This window comes from Egretta garzetta, unplaced genomic scaffold, assembly GCF_000687185.1.
Source record: "Egretta garzetta isolate BGI_Z169 unplaced genomic scaffold, ASM68718v1 scaffold1338, whole genome shotgun sequence".
NCBI lineage: Eukaryota > Metazoa > Chordata > Aves > Pelecaniformes > Ardeidae > Egretta > Egretta garzetta.
In genome coordinates, this window is record NW_009260426.1 from 37,203 (window position 1) to 49,240 (window position 12,038).

General features: G+C 53.4%; 1 protein-coding gene across 1 annotated transcript; it reads right to left on the reverse strand.

Moving 5' to 3' along the window:
• Positions 1–627: 627 nt before the first annotated feature.
• Positions 628–11,124, reverse strand: CASC3 (CASC3 exon junction complex subunit; the record flags this gene model as incomplete). Its single annotated transcript, XM_035899249.1, has 12 exons — positions 628–1,088; positions 2,007–2,129; positions 3,266–3,341; positions 3,905–4,181; positions 4,790–4,904; positions 5,160–5,224; positions 7,019–7,713; positions 7,950–8,126; positions 8,568–8,719; positions 8,807–8,965; positions 10,682–10,719; positions 11,070–11,124. Coding segments are annotated over 12 exons (1,974 nt in total), but the record flags the coding sequence as incomplete, so codon positions are not given.
• Positions 11,125–12,038: the final 914 nt, after the last annotated feature.

Genomic DNA, 12,038 nt, shown 5'->3' on the forward strand with positions numbered 1-12,038 from the left:
ACGTGGGGGTGGGCGCGGGGCTGGGGCGCTTCCTCCTGGGGATGGGAGCCCAGGCTGGATGCGCGGGGGCGGGTTACAACACCCCCTTCCACTTCCACAGCAGCAACACCCAAGCACTAGGAGCAAGTCACTCCTCTGCTGGCCCTGTCTAGCTGGTTTGTCTGCTGGCAGGGCCGCTCCGGCAGCGGCGAGGTGCCTGGACGCCCATAAACCTCCCTTCTCTGCCGCCGATTTGGCGGAGGTGCAGGAGGCGGGTGGAAATGGCAAGGTGCGCTTGTGGCAGCGGGGAAGGGGGTGGCCCCGCGCTCGTGCACACGGATTTCCCCATCTGATGCGAGCTGGGAGCTTGCACACACACACAGAGAAACACAAGTTATCGACAGGGCTTGTTTGGAAAAAAAAAAACACCCAAACCTGGGAGGAGCTTCTAAATTAAGCGGTGACTGCACAGCCAGCGCGTTCCTGACAGACTCCTATCACTCAGCTGCCCTTCCTATGCTTAAACAATGGCAAAAAATAAATTTACTGATTTAAAAAGAGAATCGAAATGAAGAATTAATTTATCAGCTGTCTCCATGGGGAGTAGAGGATGCTACGTTCCGGTTAGCCAGACAAATGAATTCAAAATACCCAAAAGAAACAAATCAGCTTTACTGAAGAGGCTGGTTCATTTCTTAAATAAAAACAGAGACCACAATCAAGCCAGTCGAGTTTAACATCCTAGAGAGGGAAAAGGGCAGACGTTTAGTAAAAGAGAGAAGTTGCAAGAACTTGTGGCCAAGGACCGACTCCAGGGGTTGATTCTTCGGTGACCTCTGTGCCCCAGTGAGGGAGGGGGAAGGAGGGCAGATCAGCAGCGGCGAGATGGTTTTCGGGAGGGCACCGGTAAAACCAGAGAGGGAAGGTGCCTGGCCCTGAGCACAAGACAGTGCAGCTTATTTCATCCCGCTGCCTCACCTACGCACAGGGAAGGAGCCTTTCCCGAGAAGGAGCTTCCTCTTTGCCAAGGTGCCGAGTCCGGCGTTGGGATTCCCACAGCCGCATCCCTACGTGTTGCTCCTCTCCTTTGACTTTTCACCTTTGCTGTCCTGGTGGGGAAGAGGAAAGAGAAGCAGAGGCTTAGGCCGCCCCACCACAAACACCGCACGGGGGTCGCAGCGCTATCGCCGGGGTCCTGCCAGCAAACACCCTCCACGCTTGGGTGCCAAAACTCGCCCGCTGCCCACCCACGCCGCCAGCTCTGGGCACGACCAGCTCCCTTCAGCCAAGCATTCCTTGTGATTAAACATTTTTCCATCGCGAGGCCTTTCAAAGGGCGCCTCGATCAGACGATCTCGCGGTAGATCTACAAACGCCGCCCGTTTCCCAGCCCTCTATCGCGCCGCCTCCCCGCGTACGGGGAAACAACCGGCACATGCCCGCCCGGGTCTGGGCTTGCTGCGATTCAGGCTCGCTCAGCTCCTGTACGCTAAGCGTGGTATTAAAAAGGAAACCAAACACACACGTGGCACTTTGGCGTGCACACACACGCACAGCTCGCAGCACTGGAGCGAGAAAACCGTTCCCAGTGCAGAGAAATGGCTCTCACCTCTGGAAAGCCTTTAAGTTTGCTGCCTGAGTTACCTACTGCTAAGGTCTCAACATTTATTCTTCCAGAGAAGTCACTGCCTCCTAGCTTAGGACTGGATTTTTCTCTCTACAAAGTGTTTTTTTTTTTTTTCTACCCTGAGCAAATGATAATAATAATGAAAAAAATAGCGAGAGTCAACTTTGGACTTACTTTTTACGTGGGTTTAGTTTTAAAGTATTTAGAAACTCAAATTAACTGGAGCCCTGCTTACCACCTGCAACGAGAAGCTGAGGTTTGGGACATGTCAAAGATTAGACAGTTTAAGATTTCCTCAGAACAACATATTTTTTTGGATGGGAGAGGGAGACTGCAGCATCACGCACACCCCAACGGTACAGCATCACACACGCGCAGACTCACGCCGAGGGGACGGTACCTCAGGAGGGGGTGGCTTGATAGTCACAGGCTGGGACGTCCTTCGAGGTGGAGAAGGCTTGGGCTGGACTTGCTGCTGGACAGTGTTGTAGTACGTCACCCCGCCGTACACCTGGGACTGGGCCTGCATTCCCCAGAGAGCAGAAGGGTCAGTGCTCCTCGCTGCGGGGGGGTGCAGAAAGCTGCATCCCCTGCGAGAGCACCTCGTGTCTCAGAAAGCCTTTAGAGCACACAACTGGGCTGTGAAAAGATGCCACCAAGTAGCCACAGAGGGATGGGGGTTGATTTGTGCTGTGCTCCCTAAGACTACGAAGAACAGCAGCACTTACAACTCCCGGAGGACCCTTGCCTACCCCTGCCCCCTACCAGGGTCCCCCCGCTCTCGGCAGGGTGGGCAGGTACAGGTTGTGGCAAACCACAGCCACGCCAGACCCAAAGGATGCGGCGGATGGGTTTCCTCTGCCCTGCAGAGTTTCCCAACTGCTGTTTAACGTCTGTGCTTCGCAACAGCAGCAGGTTTTTCTGTGCAGAAAAGGCAGGTAACAGTTCCCCTTTGCACTGAGATTGCCTCCGGCTACCTGGTGGCTCGGGATCTGCCCCCAAAGCAGGCTGATTCCCTGCCGGGGCAGCTGGGATCAGCCCAGGGCAGCAGGGAAGGTCAGAGAGGTTGCAGGGCTCGGGGAGCATGCACATCTCTGGCCTGCCACTGCGTGTCAGCCGTGTGCCGCTCGCAGGGCAGCCACAGGGAGCAGCAGGTTCATCATCACAATGCCCACAGAGATCTGCCTCCTCGCTGCCCGGCAGCAACTGCGGACACAGAGGTCGGACACGGGGCAGGAAAAGCCAGCACTGTGCTGGTCACACCAAGGGCTTTCCCAGACGGTGCCAAAGAACAGCACCAGCCAGTTTCCTGCCCCCATCTCAAACAGAAAGGACTGGCAAAGCAATTTTCAAAGTGTCCTTTGCTTAGCACGGACCTGGAGGGGGACGTAACAGTTCACAGGCTGCTGGTGGGCTGTTTCCCTGTTCTGTAGGGGAAGACCTAGATTCCGAGATCCACCAGTACAGGCATTTCATCCACTAGACCCTAAATCCAGGGTAGCTGCACAGCAGACATGGGAGTAGTCCAACAGTAAACAACCTCCCACCATGGGAGCAGCCCAGCTGCTTCCCAGGAAACCTGAGTATATACCCACACACCACAGGATCCCGACAGCTCCTGCTCAGGAAGGAGACGGACACGCGGTGCAAGTGGCTTACCTGCGTGTTGGAATAGAGATGAGGAGGGGGCGGAGGGGACAGTGCTCCTGGGGGGTAGGGGTAGCCAGGATTTAAGCTGAACGTGATGTCATGCATAAAGCCAGCGTGTCTCGTGGAGGGCTGGGGCTGTTACGATGCCAGCAGGTCAGCATGGCTGCGCCTTCCCTGCAGGAAGGAGAAGCGCTTCGCTTCTCAGAGGCCTTTCCTACAGCCACGAGACCTCAGCTCCTGCGCTGGGGAGGGAAAAAGGGAAGCGCTTCTCAGCAGAGCATGGCTCCCTCCCCGATGCCAGGGTCCTGATTCACCGGAACCGGACACGGCCCCAGTCAGCACATCCACTTCAGGAAACAGTTTTTGTGGGCAAGATAGAGAACATGCCAATTCAACAGTTCTCGTTTCTGCTTTGCTTTTCTGATCTACAAAAGCAGCAGGGACTGAAGAACCAGCCTAGCACAACAGCTGGCAGAGCCACGCACCCCACTGAAGGGGAAGCGACTCAGCCAGGAGGGTCTGCGCAGAACCTGCAGACATCCAGCTAGAGGCTGCCAAAACATTCAGATCATCTCGGTCCTGCTCTGGCTGCAAGGGCCAGAAATGCCTATTTTTCTTTCCTTAAAATTTACATCGATCCAGCCTCACTGCATGAGGGAAGCAGGTCTCTTCCATGTTGTAGAAATAGCAAAAACGGATTCCCCCAGCAACAGAGGCTGTGCAAAACCAGAGTTATCCGGTCCCCAGCACAGGCTGAGCCCCCTAGGGCACAACCACAACGTCAATACCAGCTGCCCCGTGCCCTGCTGGGGAGCTGGTTCCTCACCTGGATGAGGGAGGTGCATTTCTGGCTGTACGATCATCCCTTGGGGCGGCAGCGGGGCCGGGTTCTCACTGTGGGTGTAGATTGGTCCCTGGAATTGTACTGCAACACACAACAGTTGGTAAGGAAAAGCTCCACCGAATTTTATTCTACTGCAGCAAGTCACATGCACACCCCAGCCAGCTACCGTTACGACGCTTGAATGCAGTGCTGCCAGTTACACTCCCATCGCCGCACGCAGTCTACCAGGCTCACAGATGCTACGTACTCCCAACAGAAAAGCCTCCTATTCCCTTTATAAAGCAAGAGAATACTCGGAGAATTTCTTCTCCAACACTTTAAATGCTGGAGTAAATTCCTAATCTATCCTAAGCCTTGTTCTGTAATTCTCCCCGCTCTTAAATGTCAAAGACATTGCTCTGATTTCAAGTTAATTTTAAATCCTAGTTCTCCTGAAGAAGAGCAGTGTCCTAGAGAGCCCTTGTGCAAGGGGGAGGCAGTAACGCTGGTTGTATTGCAGTGGGTTTAACACCAACCAGGGAGCAACTTTTTAGTTACTGTACGAGGATGACGCAGCGATGCTATTTACAAAGGAAAGGGAAGACAAAGCCCCCGATCTGCCCAACCCTAACAGGAGTGTGGGGACTCCTGCTCCAGCTGCTCAGGTCTGAGCACACACAGAACCTCAGGAGCGGGACAGAAACACTCACGTGGGTCGTAGTAGTGCCCTTCCATGATGCTGATGTGCATGGGGGGGGCAGGCTCCGGCACCGGCGGTCTCTGCCGCTGCGACGAGTAGCGTTTCACACGGCCCCCCTGCACCGCCTGAAAGAGTCCAAAGGGATCGGCGAGGGTCAGTGCGAGGGGCAGGAGCCCCCCCTCCAGCAAGGGAGCACTGACCCGCTCCCCCACCAGCCCCTGCAAACCTCTATTTGGGTCACAGAGTAAAAACTATGAACACCCCCAAAAGGGAAAGGCTGAGGTGTCACAGGCAGCCTCTAATTACAACCCAGAAACAGGTAAATGCTGGGCTTCCGCGCTTCTAAAACCAAGAGTCACACTCCATGCAACAAGCATTACCATTTCCTCCATCCTGTTAAACTGAGGTGGTGGCCCAGTTCCCACGTGCATATGGTTAGGAATACCTGAGGAAGAAACAAACTGGTTATTATGGTTTGCATGTGTGCCCAGTAAAGAGCCGCCTCATCCGCCGAGGGCACTGCCAGGAGGCACCCGTCACCAAGCACCAGCAGCCTGGGGATGTTATTGTACTACAAACGGGCACAGCTCTTGCTTTCATGATGAGAAACCTTTTCTAACAACTTCATCTCTTAGGTTAGGGTTTTAAATATTTCAGCACAAATTAGAAGCTGTTGTGCTGCTGTACAATCATCCGCATTGCTCAACACCTTCTAAGTCTTGCTAAAAAAATAAAAAAGTAATCCTCAGCTTGAAATCCGGATCTAAGCTCTGTTCCTGCAGACACAAGGACCTCTTCAGAGTAGAAACAAGGCTCCATGTAGGACTGGATAAGCTGCAGTTTAAACCCTCTACAGGGCGTAACCACTTTTATCACGGGCTCCTTTTAATTTAAACAACAAAGTTACGGCGCACACTTAAAACCACGCTGCCAAACTGATCACAAGCAATTCCAGGGGAGCGGAAGTGGACAAAACAAACACTGAAAGTGCCCACAGATCACTGATATTGCAAATATAGGCACAGGCATACACGCTGTACATACAGAACGACCCTGATGGCTGGCTCATCGAGCCAAACGCCTCCCGGAATTAACTCCTACCTCCTCTGCTAGGAAGAAAGGGACAGTAGAGTACTACACCCTTCTTATGGACAGGAAGGTGTCTCCTACCTGCAGTCTGGAGCTGTCTCATGGTAAATTTGTGAAGATGCTTTGTTTTTAAGCATTAAAAAAAAAAAAAAGAAAACAAGAAAAAAAACCCCAGAGTACATAATCTCAGGTGCCCATCACAGCCTTTTTGAACTCTCATTCTACTGGCAGGTTTAACGCCTCTCTGCTCGCATCCACAGTCCAGACCAAGGGTCTGTTCACACGAAGATTTTCCCAGTCACATCAGTGCAAGAAGACTTATGGTTTCATGACCTAAACCTCAAGAGATGCTTATGAAAGCAGCCAGTTGCTTTCTTCTTCTTGCTCCAGTTTTATTTCCCTCGGGAAGGACTCTAACACTCCCTAGAAAAGACTCTAATTCTGCAAAGAGATAATTATACCTGTGTGACCTCTCTCATGGATGCTCAACTAGAACTCAGTCCTTAGCTTGCACGAGGGTAACTCTGCCAAACATCCCTCCCTCAGCCGGCCTGCGAACAGAGCAGCTTCCTCCTACCAGGCACAAACAGATTTGCCAATCCCAGTCAGGCCTTAGCAAGCAGCCACCAAATCTCAATGCTAGGAAATATGCTGATAAACAGAGGAGAGTTCCCTCCTGCTCCTAGCAGGACATTACAGGAGCCTGGTTATTCATTACCCTTACCTGCCAACCGAGCACAATGCTCCTTATCTGCCAAACTCTGACTCCTGCTGCAGCAGCTGGTCTCACCGTGACTCACACCACACAAAGTCCCTGCTGCCTGCCCCACACACAGGCCTTCAGCTTTACTGAACCTTCCCCATTCTCAACACAAAACAGGGCAGAGAGAGGGAAAGGCTCTGGTTTTATGCCCTTCCCGGCCCTAATTCAATTAACGTGCACCAGAATGTTCAGTTTCTCCTTTTTCTGTTCTCTTTTGTCCCCTCTAACCAACTCCACTGCGCTTTCTCAACAGCATGCACTTCCGTCACAGATCTACACTGAGACTGGAGTAAGGCAGAGACATTTCAACTCTGATGGACTACAGAAATGCGGAATTGCATTTGGTTGGGGCTGCAGTTGGAAAACCAACAGCCTGCACCCACTTACCCCTCAGCTCCCGGGGCTGTATGAACTGAGACTGCCCCGGAGTCCAGTTCTGCTCACTGAGATTCATTTGGGTCATCTCTTGCTCAAGTCCATCCAAGCTGGATTCTACTGGCGACTCCCAGTTACTGCTCTTGGCTGGTGGGGGGGACGTCTCAGCTTGCACAGGTTTTGGAGGCACAGGAGTCAGCCCTTCCGAAGCGGGCACTTCATCTGCCAGCTTCCCTGCATCCCCAGCTTTGATTCTGGTCCTTCTTGCCCGGGAATAAGACTTCTTTTCAATTGGTCTGTCTGGCGGTGGCTGTGCAGCATCAGCAGCTGTGGCTTGGTTTTCCAAAGCAGCCTCCTCCTTCACAGGGCTGCTGTGGACATGTGCCGCTTCCATCTCGGGTGATTTGTCTCTCGGTGGGGTTTGCTCTGCACGCTTTGCTCGATAGTTGCTCTCCTGTTTCGCTTGCTCACCGTTACGAGACGGATGCTGGACACTTGCTTCCGAAGCTCGGTAGCTTGGACGGGTCTCTTTGTAGCCCCCCATCCTCGGGTAGTTCCTAGGTGGGGGCATCCTCCCTGTACCTGCGGAGCTCCTGTTGGTGAAGGTTCGCGGGGGAGCTGAAGTGCCGTCTGCGCCTTGGTGCCTTGGGGGCTTATTTGGCCTCTCATTGGACCAGTTTGGGTCTCGCTGAGGAGGACTCCCAAATCTGAGGGAGAAAAATAGTACAAATGACTGGAAAGACACCCCTGGGTGAGAGGTGCTGCGGCACCAGGGAACCCCTCTCCTGTGTGCAGCGTGCAGAACTCCCAGGGGCAAGGTCCCACCCCAGGGCAAAAGCCAACAACAGGGCTTTCGCGCTTCAGGGCTGTTTGAAGCACCTGGCACGAAGGCTGAGGTTTCCCTCCAGGATGAGCCTGGCTCTAGTTTGACTTTGCTGCTCACCTTGGTTTGCGCATCCTCCTTGGCTTGATGTCATCGGGGTTGTGAGCTGACCTGATGTCATAGCCATAAAGCGCAATCAGCTCCTGCCTGGTCTTGGGGGCCTGCTCGTCCTCCCGGAATTTGTCGTGCTCCCAGCGGCCCTCATCCTTCCACAGCTTCCGCTGACGACCCTTCGGCCTGGAACAGTTACACAGGGAGGATCAAGAGGTTGTTGCAAAGCCAGGGAGATGTGGCAGCTTCAACCAGCCCCACACAGAGAGACCAAACATTTCTTAGGGCAGGGTGTGCACAGGAGACAGCGTCTCTTCTTCCTCCCACTCTTCCTGCTGGTCTACCCACTGCTATTTCTGAAGAGCAGCAAGAAGGGTCACTGCTCATTGGCAAGAGGCTTTCCTTGTGTTTTTTTTTGCACCACCCTCAGTCTCTCCTTCAAAACAAAAGAGCCAAAATGTCCTGGCAGGACACTGCAAGCAGGCAACTGAAGGACAGACAAATCCTCCTTTCTGATGCTTTCCCAGAGCTTCACACCAAAGCAAGGAGCTGCGCTGCCGAACACTGGCCTGGGAGTTGGCCTCACCCTCACAGAGAGAGGCAGACATGTGGGAGATGCTCACATACCTGACCTCCTCCTCCTGTGTCTGCCCTCGGAGGTCGTGCTCAAAGAAGAGCCCTTTGCACGGGATGTAAGCCGGGTTCTTCCGCTCCTCATCATCGTCCAGGTGCTTGGGAACTTTTTTCCCAACTTTATTCTCAACAGGTTCAGTGCTCTCCTGTCAAAATCAGACAGCTCTTACCACTGCAGCAGTCCCTCTGCGAGAAGCCCCCCATGACCCAGAGAACGCATGTTTAACACCTACCTGCCCGTCCCCACTTTGCCTCTCACCGGTTACAGCACCTTTGGAGTCAGGTTTCTCATCCCCTTTCTCTGCTTTTGCCGCTGACTCACAGGAATCATTACTATCCTGCTTCAGTTCCACCTTGGCACTTTCTTCCTCGCTGTAATCCTCTTCCTCTGCCTGAAAGAGCCCTGGTTACTCAAACATGCACCTTTAGCAACAGGTCGCCCAGGAATTTTCCCACACAAGTCCCCAGATCTGGAGTTAGATTCCTGTTGCAGTTATTAGAGGTCTGACTCCTTCAAAGCAGAGGATTAGCTCTCAAGGTCCTTCCTTTCCCTGTATTTTTACGGAAAAAGCAAAGACTAAATCCAACACCTCTCCCCACCAACTCCCACCACTGACAGCAGATCCAAGTCAGGCCTTCTAGCACAGAGTTGGGACCAGTTCCCCCACAAAGCCACAGCCTCTCGCTGCTCTGAAAGGAAAGGGCTTGTGCAAGCCAGGGAGACCAGTGAACAAGGGCCCTCAGACTGTCCCTTCCTTCCCACAAGGGCCCAGATCCAGCCAGCGCCGCGTTTCCAAATTCCCTGGAGTTACTCAGCTGACTCACTCAGAGCACTCTGCTCGCAGGAGCGTGACCTCGTTTCACCCTCCAGGAGTCTGCAAGCCTTGCTTAGGCTGGAACTGACACTAAAAATAGCTCTGAGTGATTAACAAAAAGACTGCTCTATTTTTCTCTTTCAACACAGCGTATTTGCACATCAACTGCTCCTTTTGTTTACATTGGGGAAACCCAGACGTGGCATTATTTTTAGGCACAGGAACAGAGTCATCCTGGCACGTCAGTGATGCAATACTCCTGCTTCTCCAACAGCCCAGCGCGCACCAGCGTTGCTCTGCTTCTACGGGCGCTGAGCCTCCGGGGAGCCTCGGCGCAGGTTTCCAGGCTTGAAGAGCTGCTGCACGGTGAGCTGCCCCTTATCCTCCACGTGCCACCTCTACAGCCTGCCGCGCTCCTTCCTCGCTAATGGCAGAGATTAATTAACAGCCCCTATGAGCTTCGATTTAACCTGCCTTGCTGTTTTGTGTTTTCTCTAACTGCTGCCCCCCTCAAGATCCCCAAAAGACCCGTCTCAAGAGAAGAGTTTTCACTAGGAAACCTTCATTGTAATCCTTAGAAACCAGAATTTCTCTAAGCTTCCTTACAGTTCTGAACTAAAAACCTACAGCTGCAGGCTGCTGCCCAGGCTGCCTCCCAGGCGCAGGCAGGGGGTCTCAGGGCACGCAAGGCAGGATTTTCTCAGCACACACCCAGCACAGAGCTTCCAGCCCTCACTGGGCGCGTTACCCCTGCCATACACAGAAGACAGGGACGCTGCCTGGGATGCTTCCAACCCAGCAATTAGGGTGGTTTTTTTTTTTTTTTAATTTCAACTAATTAAAACACAACCAGCATCCTGCACTTCCTTCCACACCCTTCTTGGCCGCAGCAAATCCTGCTCCCAGTAGCCAACATCTGAGGAGCCAGGTGGTTTTTTTCCCCCCCAGACCTATTGGCCCTATGTCCACCCCAGGGCAGCGCAGGCGGCTTCTCCACGGGGCTGGGCCCAGTGTCAGGGGCTGTAGGCGAGGGAACTGCCCAGCGAGGGGGCTCAGACTGGGAGAGACCCTTTTCCTCTGCAGCAGCGATGACTACGCTGCAGCGCAGCTCGCTCCCAGTCTCTGCACGGCTGGCGCGAAGCACACGAGCTGGTATCTTGAGACAAAGGCAATCACTGCTGGCGGGGTCAGTGGAAGAGAACGAAGGACACAAACTGGGTTTTGTGCTAAAATTACGCGAGATGCAGTCACTCGGCAGAACCCTTTAGACACCAGGACAGAGACGTCTCTTACCTCCGAGTCTTCTGCGCTTTCGTAATCTGAGAGTACAGCTGCAAGGGAGAAAAAGGAGTTTGGTGTCAGGGCAGAAACAGAGCCATAGCTTCTCTCCGAGCGCAACGCGCCGCGTGGCGGGCAACTGCTGGCAAGCACATACTGAGCAGTCCCACCAAGGGGAAGTCAGAGGCCAGCACCAAAGCGTCCCGGACGAATACCACTGCTGGCTCACACAGAAGGTAGCGAGGGCGAGTTTGGGGCTCGCCATCCCTGCACCCCACGATTACCTACTGTTACGGGTTAATATTCAGGATGACAACTGCGGGACTATCGGAAAAGGCATTTTGTCCGGTTTTTACTTTTTGCACGGGGACTTTTTGCAGCACCAGAGAGAGTCATTACTCACCATCTCCTTCAATGCCATCCTCGCTTTCCTGTGGAGAGAAGGAGAAAAAGGTGCGTTAGTGGAGGGGAAGGCCAGGAGCAAGGTCCCTGCAGCATCCCAGGCACAATTATAACAATGTTTGGCCCCGGTTATTTCACACCCACCCTTGAAGTTCAGCTTCAGTGACTGAGAAAGAAAAAGCAAATTCAGGGCTCCATGGTACCTTTCTCTAAGATCCTTCGAGAGCAAGCTATGCTGGGGGAACGCAGCTCAAGGAAAAACAGGCACAAACTGTGTTAAATGCTGGGGGGGCTTCGGAGGGGAAAGAGCAACATCGACAGACAAGCCAGACTCCCCTCCCTCAATAACGGACGGCCAGAGCTAACTCAGGAAAGGACAAGAGGATTACTTAAAGCAGGAGTCCAAGAATAACAAACAGATGCCGAGCAGGACCGAGCTCAGGCAGACATCTGCTAGAGACAGAAAAAAAACCAACCCTGCACCCGAGAGAAGAGGCTGGATGAAGTGGAATCAGATGAGGAAAAGTTTCTAGTAAAAGAACAGACTGATCGAACCGCGCAGTAACAACAACCTCAGATTAAAAATAAAAACCAGCCAACGCGTTAAAGAGATAAGCCCAAACACCAAAACAACCGAGCAGAAACACGCTGTGATACGGGAAGAATTTGAAGCAACCGGCGCTAGAAACCCCGATGGGACAAAATCGCACCCGGCTGTAGACCACCAAAGGAGAAGAACTGCCCTGCAGAGGTGGGGGATCACAGCACCAAAAACTCCCCATAAAAGGGGTTTTGCGCCCTCACTTAATAAAAAAAAGGCTGTTCAGGGTTGATAAAGGGCGGAAGAGGCCTGACCGGGCAGTGAACCCACCCGCCCGCACCCTGCTGTAGGGACCCCAGGCCGGGGGACGAGACCCCGCAGCAGGTAGCCAGCCCCGGGGCACAGGGGGACCCCCCCAACCCCTCACAG